Here is a 15459-nt window from a genome sequence, read left to right as displayed (position 1 = left end):
CATACATCCATATGTGGCCTCCAATTCTTCTAAACATGATCGCCCAAATGAAAGGAGGTTGACCGAAGTCACAGCACAGTTCCTGCAAAGAACCAAAAAACTTTCTCCAAATATTATGTCATTCACAACACAGTTCCGGCAAAGAACCAAAAACTTTCGCCAAATATTATGTCATTCACTCCAAAATCCAAGAAAAAGCAGGCCAAACATTGTCCCCATTCCTCGTGTCAAAATGTTGGACAAAATCCTTAGGCTTAAGGTACAAAGTCAGAAAAATAGCCAGCGGAGATCAGCTATTGGAACTTGACAATGAAGCACAGTATACAAAGCTCCCAAATATTCAATCTTTGTGGATGCCCCTCTGACCGTCAGTGCACATAGAACGTTGAATGCAGTCCACGGCGTAATATCCGACTCAGACGTCCTCCACATCACCGAAAAGGAAATGCTACATGGTCTTACTGAACAAAACGTAGTCAACGTCCAGAGAATCACTATCCGTAAAGATTATAAAGGAATTCCTGCAAAGCACCTCATTCTAACATTCTGTGCAAGCACACCTGAAACAATAGAAGTCGGATACCTGATAATCCAAGCCCGTCCATACATACCCAACCCCCGCAGATGCTTCAAGTGAAAGATACGGTCATGGGTCAAACAGCTGCCGCGGTCACAAAACATGCGCGAAATTTGCCTCCAAAGGGCACACAACTGAACTGCGATGCAGTGGGGTTCGTGCGTGCCAACTGTGAAGGAGACCACCCTGCTTACTACAGGTCTTGTCCAAAATCGAAAAACTAAAAATAAATCATAACAATGAAAACAAAAGAAAACAAAACATTCAGAGAAGCAAGCAAAATGATGGCACATGCAAACCCATTTGCATTCACGGCAAAGACAAGCTTCGCGGATGTGGTGCGCAGGTGCGGAGTACCACACCCGGCTTCGGCCATTGCCTAGGCAAAGGTCCTGGCAGGACCCTCCCCGCCCCCGGCAGATGTAGCGAAGACTGCCCTGCCACCACTAAAAAAGCGCCCGCCGACCCCTCAGTTGGCCGCCCCCAAGGCTTCCCCCAGTCAGGAGAAGCATCTAATCCGTACACCCGCGGGTTCTCCGCGGCCCTCCAGAGCCTCTAGTGAGGCAATGGACATAACGCAAAACTCGCCCCCTCTGCAGCGGCACAGCTCTCCTGAGCGAATAAAAATTGGCAGTGGCTTAGCTCGGCTATGCCAGGATATACGTAGCGAGAGGTACGTTTCCCTGGCTGAGCTTGTTGTGGTCACTGTATGTTTAGCAATGAGGGACATTGGGTATACGCATCTTTTATTCATTCTGCTTGACAAAGACGAAGACTGCCCGATAATCTGTGAAGTAGCATGCGGTGGTCTCAATTTTGTCGATACAGTATTTCGATTTGGTATAGTCTCTTATACAAGCACTATAGTAGTTCCCCATGATGTAGTCTGGAAGTGAGGGTCCGAAGCACAAAATTAAAGTCGAACTTTTCTTTCAAACACTGACTGAGAGAGTCCAGTTTCCTGTTTAAATCACCCAAAGTCACACGCAACTGTGAAACCGTGCCGTAGGCTGGTATACACGTGGCAACCACATCATTCGTCTGCTTGACAGATGTTCCCGGCGCCACGTAGACTCCATGGATGATAATGCCACTTTGCAGAAGCCGCACACAGCAGGCTTCATCATTATTCACCGCGATCGAAGGGAGCTGTCTGACAGCGGTGATACCTTGTTTCACGTACACAGACTCCAGCATTCTTATTTGGTTCAAGTCAACTGCGAGGCGACAATCTCAGGATCGGAAGAGTTAACCTTCTCTTTTCTATACCGCCGTTTTGCAGCGACTGGACTCTCCTTCTCTTCATGCATGCCAAACGTTGTGATACAGACGCCCACTACATGTCCGCCTTTTACACGCAATCCTGCGCCTGCGGCGCGGGGTTCGGGTGATAGAGCTGCGTGCGGAGAGGCGGTGACGAAGAACGCGGCGTAGCTGTGGGGAATCTCTGGTTACCATGGTATCGGCGCATGCGCAGATCTGCTCATCCGCGTGACGTCACGCTCGGCTTTGCCGGTGGAGCGGGCGCGCGGCCGCGCCGACGGCGAAGAGCCCGCCGCACTTTGCTCCTCTGCGGTTGCCATGGTAACGACGCATGCGCACAGCTGGCCCCTCCCATGTGCTGCGAAATGCTCGACTGGTAGCCCAGTGTAGCTCCTCGCTACAAAATAAAAGAGAGGACTACAGTAACAAGTCCCTAAAAACCCAGAACATAGGTTTTTAACTACACCATTAAAACTTTTCCAACATGACGTCCCTAATTAGTTGGAATTGTTGGAGACATTTAGAAATCTGCAGTGATGTGACAAATTTTTTAAACTTGCTTTCCCCTTTGACATTATGCCTTCAGGAAACTAACCTAGGTTCTAAACATGCAAAAATTTTAGAAAAGTATAGCCTTCCGGTGTGACCGAGAGCAAGCGAGCAGGCTCTCTGGAGGAGTCGCTATTATCATCCAGCCTGGTGGTGCAAACCGTGAATATAAGTTAAAAACAAAATATGAAGCTGTTACAGTCAAAGGTTGGCATCCTCACGAGGGCGAGTCCTCATGCGGGCGTCCTCACCCTCACCTCATGAGGATTTTACTCAGTGAGGTGAGAGTGAGTGAGGATGGGCGCATGAAAATTCGTGAGGACGAGGGTAAGGAAGGAAAGGCATGGTGAGGTGAGGGCGGAAGAGGGAAGATATGATGAGGTGAGGGTGAGGGAGGGCAAGATGCACTGTCTGGGCGCTAGGGTGGTGGCCTGAACCGCACTCCTGGCTAATATTTATTGCCTGTGCAGCCCGTTATGAACTGCCGTTTTAAAACGCTATAGTTCTTAGGGTGAAGATTCCAGGGGAGGACGTAGTTACTGCCGTCTGGAGGTACACGTGGCGGACACGAAAGGCCGGCAGCCGCACGCCTTTTCCCCGCCCTGATGTACTACACCACTGACCATGCTATGCCGAAAAAGCGCTCGTCTAACTCAAAAAGTCTATTTTCAAAAATTGCGTAAAGTCTTAGGTGAAACACCCTGTATAGTAAGCTAACCAGGGGACACTTACCGGTCCATGCGGGTGGTCGCCGGTCCAATTGGAACCGTAGTACCGCAGTCAACTTTTCATTATCAGCTCCGAGTCTGTCAGATGATCAGCGTGTAGAGTAAAACATGTAGAAGTTATACCTAGTAGAATTGCGGAATTTCCAAGTTCTAAGCCTTGTTTCCCGGAACGAAGTCCGATATCAGCTCAGTGACGTTTGAAAGAACTGGCTGCGGCGCAGAAAAATGCTTATACGAAATTCCACTGTCAAATCAAAGCATGTTGGCAGCGTTGGTGCGGGATTTTTTCATTTACACTGTGAGTAGTTCAGTACAGTGGTATCTTGTTTCTGTTTTCGCTGTAATTGCGGTATAGAAATGCGGTGCCGCACTGCGGTGGGCAAAGTCAACCCCTGTCTTATCATTGAAATAAAGTAGCAGCTTAACCAGCTTGGTCTGAATTATCGCCCGCTCCGCCTTTCATTGCACGATGTTGTAGTCCTCTCCATTCAACAGGAACATCTCTTGGTTTATTTCTCTTTCTGGCGAGAGGTGTGACCACATAATCTCGCGCCTGATTTTATGAACCAAATTTCTTGCAGGCAAGGCAGGGATTTGACACTCAGTGTTTGGATAATGCTTAGACGTGGAAAGAAAAAATCCCGGGCAGTACTTGGGGTTAACCCCTAATTATCGTGCGCTAGCACCAAGCGCTGGTTTTACATGGTTTTATCTTGACTTTCTATGCTTTTGCTTGACTTGAACAGGCTTACTTTGGTTGACATATCATATGATGTAAGTTCGCGTGACATTGCATCATTTTGGACTGTCACTGCGGTAGAATTAGTCATTCTCTACATTCACATATCCCTCGGAGCCTGATTCCGCTCCTGGCACAGAGGTGCAGCAGTTAAGCTACGCGCCACTACCCTGTGATGGCAGGTGCTGCCATCGGTGGGGCTTGTCAGACCCATGTTCCTCAGAAATCTCTCGCTAATAACCATTAAAGGAGTATAGACACCTAAATTCTGGGTGCGTGTTTTCTTGTTTGTATTGATGGGCAAAGAATTATTATACATGGATTACCGCCTGGAATTCTCCTATGACCGCTAAATAATTTATCCTCACATTTCTTTCTCGTGCTCTTTCGGTTCCGGTTTCAACAGCCTAATGAGGACTGGGACGTCAACGAGTTTTTACAGGCCACGTCAGACATGAAAAAACTACAATATAATCGCTGCTTCCTCATTCGTTGTCATGCCGGCTCTTGAGGAAGGCTGGCTTCAGCACTGCAGTAAATTAAAACCATGAAGCAGCGATTATATAAATGTCTTTCTAGGTCTCACGTGACACAAAAGTATTCTTTGACGTCACAGCCGTCGTTCACAGCCAACCGAAACAGCATGACAGAAAAAAATTCGATTATAAATTATTTAGCGGTCGTAGGCGAATATCACATGGTTATTCCTGCGTAGTAGCGTCTTTCGCATCATAATAGAGAAGAAAACACGCCACCAAAATTAGTCGTCTGTACTCCGTTAATTGAACTGCCATGTGATGACGTCAGGACAAAGATTGTCCACGTGCTAGAAGCAGGCCTTGGACAGACAGACAACCGCATTTCGGCAGAGTGGAAGCGCTAGAGCACAAAAATGGCAACCACGGGAATCGTTCACTTCACTCTTGGGGACTTAGTGCTTACCATTATTCAGCCAAAACGCTGCATTTTAGCGATCCGTTTCATTTTCATGTGGCCTAAATAAAGTTTTATTTTAAACGACAGCATAAGAGACTACGGCAGCGGAAAGCTGGTATTGAAAAAATAGCTGGGGAAGCGGGATCATAACCCGCCGCGGCGATAAAAAATCAGTTCCGCTGGTTGCTGCGTCAGACCACTACGCCATCGCCGTAGCTTTTTTTATGCATGGTATTTATTACATACAAAAGGTATTGTATTTACATTAACTAAATTATTTACAAAGCTTTTAGGAAACGCCATGAAACACATTCCAAAAAGACATAGCAACAGAGCGCTAGACGCGAGGTAAGACTGAGCCCATGACCAAGAGGTACTACCACTCCGGGTTAAAGTTGGTCGGCTCATACACTTCCCTCAAATGAACAATCAGTTGGGAGAAATCTTAAAATCCTGCCTGTACGAACTGCCAAGCTCTCGAGCTGTGCTTGCAATTTCGTCGGGTTCGTCACCTACCCGCGTTCACGCGCGTTAAACGGCCAGTCTATCGCGCTGCAGTTTGAAAGCGTGGTCTCCATCTTCCATCCGCGCGAACGGAGGCATCATCAGACGAGCAATCATTAAACCGCATGAAATGGCGGGAGATTACAAGCAGTGTAATTCAGAAGACTAAGTGTGCTAACGAGCTATCACAGTGCAGTGTCATCGAGTAATGGTAATTCAGCGACCTATAAACTTTCCTCCTTCAGAGTCTATTCTGTGCTTACCATTTATTGTAATTGTCGTGGTGAACACTACTGCATTGCTTTCTAATTATTCTTGGCTTACACTACAGTTTTAGTACGCGGACACAACAACACGCTGACTCAATTTAGCAGCGCATATAGATATAAATTAATTGTTTTAAGTGCAGGACACATGTATGCATGCAGTGCATGCCACAATTAAAAGCACAGAGTAATATTTTTGTACTGAACTTGTAACTGGCTTGTAACACACAACAATATGAGCATCTAGCCTCTCGCCCCATTTTGACTTGAGGGCTTGTCTTATATTTTTACTATCCAGTCATATCAGCAGAAGTTGCTGAGTACAAAAATAACTCGAGTTTCAAAACGACTCTCAGTGAGGGTGAAGGAGGGCTGGTGTGAGGGCGATGGAGGGCCAGCAAATTTTTCGAAGTGAGGGTGTGGGAGGGCTATGGATTCAAAGGTGAGGGTGAGAGAGGAAAAGTAAAAATGAGGGTATTTGCCCACCTCTTTTTGCAGTCACTGTTGTTATTTTTAAAACTATCACGTTACGTTCCATATATATTTAGTCACACCTAGCAGTTACACTTCACGACATAGAAGCCCTTTGATAACAACTACCAGAGCAATATCTGTTAGTCAGATTTTAATGCACACTCCTCTTTCTGGGGAAGTTAACAAATTCACACTAGAGGTCGCATTTTAGAATATTTTATTCTGTGAAATAATGTCTGTCTACTCAATTCAGGAAAGCACACGTAAGGTTCCACAAGCGCTGAAAAAATGAGCTGTTTTGATTTATTTAGTTCACTATCCGTTTTAATTGATCTTAATGGGATGTACTGGATAACCCACGCGGAAGTGACCATTTGCCAATCACTATTAGCCTGTCATCCTCACCGAGCAAATCTCGCCGCTTGAAGCTACTGTTGGCTGACTGGGCACTGCTCCGTGAAACTGCCAGTCTGGAGAAACAGTTCTCGGATGATCTAGGTGTTGACGAACTCATTGAAATGTTCACAACCTATATAATTACTGGTGCATGCTTATCTGTTTCTCCGTCCTCGGTAGTGGTGAGACAAAGTCATAAGATACGGTGCTCACAGGAATGTAAAGAAGCAGAAAGGGAACAAAATAAAGCATGGGGAATTTTTCGTAGATACCCAACATATGACAATCTCGTAAATTTCAAAAAGGCAAGAGCCAAAGCGAGGCATATCCGTCGAAGCGCTGAAAAACCTCATGGAAAAAGTATTTATCATCAATCAACAGTTCAATCACATCGAAGAAAATGTGGGGAGCAAATTCGTAAAATAAATGGGGGCAGCTACTCCCCTTCACAATCCCTTTTCTCATGGCCCCAGGTAAACAAACATGTATTGAAGAATAGGCAGACATTCTAGCGGAACTTTTTGCTACCATTTCTAGTTCAGCACTTTGCACCGAGTCATTTTTAAAGCACAGAAACACAGCTGCAAAACAAACTTCCAGCAAGTGGCAGTTCGAACGAGCCAAATAATAACTTAATTACACTCGAGGAAATCTATAAACTCCTGTCAGCTGGCAAACAGTACGCGGCCCTGATGAAATACATTACCACATGCTGGCACACCTTTCCGAAACGTCACTGCAGGCACTTTTACAATTCTTCAACAAAATATGTAAACTGGGAAAAATAGCAAAGGCTTGGAAAAAAGCAGTTGTTCTCCATTCCTGAAGCCTGGAAAGCCACCAACCTCCGCCTGTAGATACGGACCCATAGAACTCACAAGGTCCCTCGCCAACTTTTTCGAAAGTGCATTGAATATAGGTTAATGTTTGTCCTAGAATCCCGTAAACTTCTTAACATCCACCAATGTGGACTTAAAAAGGAATGTTCAACAACTGACCATCTCGTCCACCTTGACAACGCTGTACGAGAAGCATTCATACACAAGCAACACTGTCTGGCACTACTTTTTGACATGGAAAAGGCTTACGGCACTACCAGGAGTTTTGGGATTCTCCGCTACCTAGCAGACTTAGGTATACATCGAACGATGCTAAACTGCTTGAAGGACTTCCTGTCTGACCGTTCATTTCAGGTACGCCTGGGTTCAACACTTCCCAAAAAATTAGTTCTGGAGAATAGTGTACCGCAATGGTGTATATTAAGTACTACGCCGTTTTCCGCAAAAAAAGAATTCCATCGCTAAAATAATTTCCAAATCAGTCATGTACTCAGTACATGTCGGCGACATTCTGACTGCGTGCACATCATAAGCTTATCAACCTGCGAGAGACAGATACAACTCACATTAAACAGACTAGCAAAGTGGGCAGGCAGTAAGGGGTTTAAGTTCTCTCCGAAAAAAACAGTAGCAGTTCTTTTGTCGCTCAAAACAGGCTTGCAGAACGACCCCACCCTAAATAAAGCCATGCTACCGATAAAACTAGAACAAATTTTTAGGCATAACATTAGATAAAAACTCGCATTACTGCTCCACATAGACGCACTGAAAAATAAAGCCTCCCAATCTCTAAACATACTCAAAGTGCTCTTAAGTAAGCATTGGGGGTCTGATAGAACATGTATTCTGCACATCTTTCGCTCTTCGGTATGTTCCTCCCTAGATTATGGGTGAATTGTGTACGGTTCAGGAAAACCGTCATACCTAAAGAAAGTGGATCCACTACAGAACTCCGCCTACGCCTGTCGTGTGGCACATACAGAACATCTCCCATAGTCCACCTCTGTGCAGAAACAAATGAACCCTCACATGAAATCAGAACATCTTTAACTTGGGCATTTGTCTTTAATGTAAGATCTCTACCAAAACACCTCTGCTTTCCAGTTGTAGCAAAATATCCTTCTAGAATAATATTAGCCAAGAAACCTCAAGTAAAACACGTTTTTGGGCAAGTTGGTAACATTCTTGATTCATATTGCAGCGAAGAAGCACACACACACAGAGAAGGAACAGCGTTCGTCCGTGTTTTTTGCGTGTTCCTTCTCTGTGTGTGTGTGCTTCTTCGCTGCAATATGAATAAAGAAACCTCAAGCTAACCAACCACTGATGTTGCGATTCGAAGAGATATGCCCGAATCTCAATATACATGACACATTACCTGACATCGCCATAAGACGAGACGCACTACCTCCATGGTACAATTTTCCTCGAACTTGCGATTTCACTCTTACACAGTTCCGCGTAAAACAGACTCCACAAAAACATATGATACAAGAATTTCTTGCACTTGAGGAATAATACGGTGACTTCACAGATTTTTATAGTGACGGTTCGAAAACGGGTGGTTACGTTGGCAGCACAGTGGTACGAGGGAACTTGGAGGAATCAGTGTATCGGAACGACGAGCGGCACGAACTCAGGAAACAATGAATCTGGTTTATTGCGGTCCGTACTTTTATAGGTCCGTGGGGATAGAAGGTAGGAGTTGACAAGGAAGAGGGGAATGGAGCACGTTGCACTCGACCGGCTGTTGATAACAGGCAAGCGCTAGACCTGATATCATACAATCAGTACAACTTTCACAGTGTGCATCCAATTTCACTGGCGAATGTTCTGCCATTTGTGTAGGTGTAGAAAAAAATGGTAAACGAGAAACTCACGAACAGTATTATTTTCACGGACTCCCTAAGAATACTTACAGCTCTTCACTCTATGAATACAATCACTCCACTACTTGGCGACATCATACAAAACACAGTAACAGCCACAGCTCAAGGACAATACATAAATCTCTGCTGGGTTCCGAGTCATGTCGGTATAAAAGGCAACGAGAGAGCAGATTTGTGCGCTGCTCAAGCTCGTTGAAAGAAAATAAAGAGCGTGGGGGACACAGGTGGGGGACTTCCGACACGAGCAGAGCGAGAACAGTCCAAGGATGAATCTCTCATCACCGAAGCAGAAAACAACCTGCGGCATTCCTCGAAGGAAAATGGAACGCAAACACTCTCCTAGACAAAGCTGCACATCTTTGCTTTTATATGTTTACAATACTGTAGGCTCATCTCCGGCTGTTACATTTCGACGCACTAATTCACTTGGACGGAGTCAGTGCACTAGCTACCACTATTTCTGAACGGCCAGAGTGCCCTACAGCTGAACCGAGCAGGCTGTTCACGCGTGTGTGGAAAATTGCTCGCAAGCTCTCTAGTAAGGGCGAAAAGGTCGGACACCTCAATATGGCCAGCATGATGCGCGACAAAACGAACCTGAATGCTTCTGTGAAGAACCAGATCGACGAGTACAGGTGACAACGAAGTGACATGTGCTTCGGGAAGACCTTGATTCAGCGCATTTAGTTTACCTACGAAGAAAACGAAAAGGCTTGGATTAACCCATGACTAGTGAGGCGCCACAGACACCGGTTCAGTTTTCTTGTAAGTACATTAGCGACCGACAGAACACCCTTCACTCAGGTCAGAATTTGTTGACACGAATAATAAAGCGCTCGTCGGTAAGCACGGTTGCAAACACTCAACTTCTTTTCGCAATAAACTGGGCTAGTTTTTCCCGGATATTCGCTTACATGGAAGACCCAGTTTATGGACACTTTTGACGAGTATATACGTGTCCTTATTAACGGGGCACGACTGTATGGAATATCGAGCCGGAACAAAGACTGGCAGTTATTCGGGCGGATATGAAAATGAATTATATTCACATCTCCTATTTACATTTATCGAATGGGAATACACGGAAGTGTAGTTTAAGACACGTAGGGGAAGACTTCAGTGCAACCACAAAACTTCCGGCTCTCTAAGACTGGTTTTCTGGCTTCTTTGTTATTTTTAGCCCAATCAGAGGCTGTTTTTGTTAAAGCGGCTTTAATTACATGCCCTGCCAATGTAGCCTGCTCTGCTTTCCGTCGAGCAGCCGTGTAATGTACAAGGGGGTTCCCTTCACTTGAGTTCAAAGCAGCAGCCGTGATGCAAGCGCATGTAACGTGCATGAACTCGACGAATCAGTCTTGCTTTCTTTCTTTAATCCAAACGCTCGGCGAGGAAATTGTTCGCTGCTTGTCGGGTTGAACATACTTGTTTGTGGCGTCAGACACTAAAACCTACCGGGTCGGCGTGAGTTGCGTGTTTCACGCACTGGCGCCCGACCTCAGGCAGCCTCTACGCCAACGGGGGAGACGGGGCTCATTGCCATAGTAGCTGCACTCTTTCCAAGAAGACGATAGAAGGGAACGTAGCGGGTGAAAAGACATTGCAATTGAGTCCCGGAAACCTAGGAGCCGGACGAGGCATGTCTTTTTTTCTGAGCGGGATAACCGATCACCAAGCGTCACTGCGCGCGCCAGCGGACCGCTCGAACTGCGCTTCGAAGGGGGCGTTCGTGGGAGTAAACTGCGACTAAAATATCGACCTCAAAATCCGACCTCCCCGAATGACAACCTCACTCAACCACAAACTCACACGTGATGTTGAGGTCTGATTAGCTGACCTCACTCAAGAAATTTCTAGCTGTCGCCGACCCCATTTCGAGTTTGAGGTAGACCTCGTGAAGTCGTAACCTCATGTGGTTGCTCACCTCTGGTCACAACTCTATCACAGTATATGGGTACACGATTCGGCTGTTCTCTAGAAAGTGCACGGGCAACAGTCAGGTGCACATCGTCGTCATCACTGTCAATCTTCACAAACTCTATTGCTTCTTGGACATACATGACTATATATGGCGCGTATGTCATTCTCTCCGGCAACACGCACAACAGCGCACCAGAAAATGTATCGCGACCTAGTTCTCTGTGGCCAAAACAGAACACCAACACCGCACTTGAACTACGCACACACAGGCGCATTCGCACAATGCAGACGACAAGGCTTGCACCGCATGCATTTCTTTTAACAGCGACCACGTGTAAGCCAGCGCTCTTTTGCATTCATGTGTTTGTCTCCGTGAGTGCCGTCCCTTGTTATAGAGCCTCCTTTGCAGTCCTTCTGTTTGCTTTTGCGAAGAGAGGCCTCCCCTCCGTTTTACGACCGAAGTGGCGGGTGTGCCTTTTGTTGCTAAGTCGGCGGGCGCGTTTTTTTTCGACCCCGCAGCCGGGTGTCCGATCTCGCAACACGACGGCCGAAGTGCGGACATAAGAACTCCCCGGCGTTTCTTAAAAGAACCCCCGCACGTGTTCGTCTCTTCTGTGTGTCTGCGTGTTTTCTGAGAATCGTACTTCTGTGTGTGTCTAACTACAAGAGTGTCCACATTGACACAGACCAGGACAGGCTTTGTGTGGCCCACAGCCGGTGCGTGATACGGGCGTGGCCAGTGTGTGTGTGTGTGTGTGTGCGGTGGTATACTGTGCGAGTGGGCGAGCGATGTGCGCGATTTTACGAACATGTATCCTAGTTCTCTCAATGAGTTTCTCGCGTAAATATAGCATTTCGTGTTTTTCCAAGTGGGCGTTTAATTGCCTTTCATCTGTGAGTTTCTAACGCACGGAACGCTAATTTCACGCTGCACCTGAACTACCTGACCCGGCGCTACACGCCATCTGCACGCTCTTGGCATCTCCGTGGAACTTGTCGGAACTAGCGCAGTGCGTGCAGCCGAATGGAGAAGGCGTTCAGTGTAACTTCCAGCGAGTGAATGTCGCCTCGTGAAGTGTCACTGTGGCGATGCGATGCCACACTGGGAAGAGTGTCATTCAGAGTGTACTTTTTCCAGCAACGTACTAAGCATGCGCTTTCCCTCCTCCCCTATTTTGTAAGGCGAAGCCGCTGTGCCTATGTTCGACGACAGGCGCTTCCTTCAGCATAGGCACGACGAACTGCGGGACGGTATATTAGATGCTGTGCTAGCATTTTCTATGCCAACGCACTTTCCGCGCTGACCTGACTCAAGAAAGGAGACACGGTCTCGTTCACTAGCGTCGTTGATCGAATATTCAATGGGTTATATGCGGCGCTCACAGCGTACTGCCCGACAGGTGTGTCCACAGGTGGTGAGCGCGTATATCTAGACGACGCCGGTACTGCTCTGAACTATTTCCCCAAAGTAAGATCACACCGGCATTGAACACGAATTTTCGCCTCATAGCAGAGCTGACTGGTCTCGTGTGCAGTGTGAAGAGTGTTTCAGCCGAGATATGAATGAGATCGCCGAACTCGCTACGATGCAAGTGCATCTGCAGCTGATTTCAGTCTAGTTAACGTTCGACGCATCTGCAGCTGATTTCAATCTAGTTAACGTTCGACGCTGCGCGAACGGCTCTAAACGGAAGTGTGTCATTAAAAACGACAATCTGGCCACAGTCACGAAAATACCCTACATGTCTACGTTATAGCATTCTGTACACTACAGATAATGTGTGTCGACGCACCAGAGGTGTTGTTACCTCAAACAGCGCAGTTGACATATTCAGCACATCATTTCGAACACCATTCACGCAATACATGTGCGATCATTACTGCATAATGTTCACGCAATACAGAAGGGTCAGAAGGATGCACGATGTGACTTACAATCATAGGTAATTGGAAAAAAAATTGTTCAGTACTTACGTAAACGTGTGAAAGCAAGCGACTATCACGCAATGGCCTTCACTGTCCATGCAAAAAACGCGACGCCAATAGATTCTATTTAACGTAAATTTGCATAACCGGTCCTCACGATGTACTGACACTGGCAGACCAAATCCCATGACTGCTTCGTCAACAGCAGTGACTAATCATTGTTCATGATCCACGGTGCCGAAATGAGCGGTGGCTCTCGAGAAAGCGAGCGCATGCAGTAGCGGTTCCCATCGTATCCGTGCGGGTCTCGCTGCACTCTTCACCGTTTCGAAGGTCATTTGCACAAATCCGAACACCACCGTAGTTGTCGCAGCACCGACATGACTAACGCATGAAGCAACACGACGCCAAAGTGTCTGTGACCGGCGCCGCAAAGCAAGCAACAGCGCCCGAGATAACGCGCGACTCAAGAGTTCGCTAAACACGCAAAGGATGCGTGGCGGTTGCAGTAGCTGCGCAGGTCAGAAATTCAAAAGGGAAAGAGAGTGAGAGACAGAGTTCGAGAGACCGTTTCTCCATTCAGAACCTTCTTGCAGTTAGATCTTGTCCATTATTGGCGACGCTAGCGCGAATTCCTTCTTTAGTTACGTTCACAACGGATGGTGTAAGGAGTTACGGCTTCAGCGGAGGTGCCTCCAATCGGGGCCACTCTGTGCCTCCCAAACTCTATTGCAGCAATTAAAAGTTTTCACCACCACCACCAATTAGCCGGGAAGGAAGTGGCTCGCGCTTTTCTCCCCCTGGCCCTATGTGCGCGTCTTTTCCGCTGGTACCCCTTTTTCAGGTTCAACATGCAACTGGCCCAAGAGGTAACGTTTTTGCTAGCAAAGAAATTGTTTTTTGATACTCCGCAATTCAACCGAACTTCGAGTATCGCCAGCCGTCATGAATAAAACTGAAGCGCAGTGTTTCAGGGGCCGTGGTAAATGCAGCCCGGCGGTGCATGTAGGCTCCACATCGGGCCATCTGCATATGCGAAGCTTTGGCTAGATTAAGATCTTATCGGAAGGTTGGCCAGACCTTTGTGGCTAGCCTTGAGCCAAGCAGCATGGCATGTGACCATGGCCCAAGAAGCTGCCGAGCTTGTTTTACCGATCTAGTCGGCTGCCGGCCAGGAGCCACTCAACGGCCAATGGTCGGCAGTCGGCCAGTGGAGCAAGGGGGACATCGACGGAGGATGCCATGATCCAGCATGACGTACTCGACATGGACAACTATTGCCTTCATTGCAGAGTAGTATGATAATGTGTTCACATCTATTTCGTAAGGGGCAGACAAGTAAATGAGAGTACTGAAGCCGCGAAAAAAATAATTCCCCAGGAATGTGTGCCCTACGCGCGCACGTAAACTAGCGGGCGCCCACGCTAAGCAGGGCTCTCTGATACGCTGCAAGGTGACGACTCTGCTCGATCTCGCAGCCTCATCATTTTTCATTAAAGGGAGTTGTGGTCCTTACGGCGAAATTAACATTAATCTTTTGCCTGTTACAAGAAAACTGGGACGGCATCAGAGTTAGCAGGCGGCGCGTGAGCATCGCCATTAACGACAAGTATCATGTACTCACATTTAATTTTCTGCTCATCACTCGCCTTCTGGTGCAGGCATTTGCAGCAACGTGTTCAGAGGAATCCCCCCCCCCCCCCCCCACCTCTACGAGCAGTACGTTTGAAAAATAGGCACTTTTGTCGGCAGTGCAAATGTCAGGTATGCTGCTTCCATAGTGGAAGAATAAAAGACCGTTTCAATGCGTACGAAAGATCCTTTCTGTTGGAGTCTACCACATCTCGCTACTTGTAAGAGTGTGGGACCTTGTACGAGCAAAGATCAAATTTTTTTGTTGGTTAGTTTGCACTTGTAACAATGCAGCGGATAAGCGTTGTCACGCCTGTCGCATTGTATCAGATTCCCTGTAAACCCGTTTGTCATTTTCTCCCCCACTTTCTGCACTGCAAGGTCACCGTGGAATACATTGATAGCCCTCTCAGCAGCATCATCGAGCGCATCAAGCCCTGCACCCCCGAGGCTTCTGACGACGAGGCCGAACGCAGTGGCGCAGGCTCCGATTCGGCTCCGTGTGACTCGGCGACCACCGCGGCCCGCCAGTGACGCTTCCGCCCCAGCCGCGCGTAATAAAGGCCCTGCCTTATATACTGCGCTGGTGTTCAGAGACAAGCAGCGCCGTGCGAACAGCAGGAATGCAAGCGCTGTTCCTGCCTCGGCGTATCGAACCACGTACGGCATCTTGTCGCGAGGGCACCTTGGGCATTCTGCTAAGACACAACCTCTCCTGTGATCCCATCGAGAGCTTTCTGTGACATTTTCGGTTGCAAGAGGAGTCGGCACTGCAGGCTCTGCGGAGTGGCCAAGGCTGCATTATCTTAAACAGGAGGAAAAAA

At 47.3% G+C, this 15459-nt stretch overlaps 1 protein-coding gene across 1 annotated transcript in view; it reads left to right on the top strand.

Annotated features, from left to right (window-relative positions):
* LOC144119631 (uncharacterized) overlaps window positions 1-15169 on the top strand; it is a 38125-nt gene extending 22956 nt beyond the window's left edge. Inside the window, exon 3 of the mRNA XM_077652234.1 lies at window positions 15017-15169. Coding sequence (XP_077508360.1) covers window positions 15017-15169 — 153 coding nt within the window. The remainder of the gene's footprint in view (window positions 1-15016) is intronic.
* The last annotated feature ends 290 nt before the right edge of the window (window positions 15170-15459 follow it).

The sequence above is a fragment of the Amblyomma americanum genome, chromosome 1, assembly GCF_052857255.1.
Source record: "Amblyomma americanum isolate KBUSLIRL-KWMA chromosome 1, ASM5285725v1, whole genome shotgun sequence".
NCBI lineage: Eukaryota > Metazoa > Arthropoda > Arachnida > Ixodida > Ixodidae > Amblyomma > Amblyomma americanum.
This window is presented reverse-complemented; position numbering and strand designations above follow the sequence as displayed.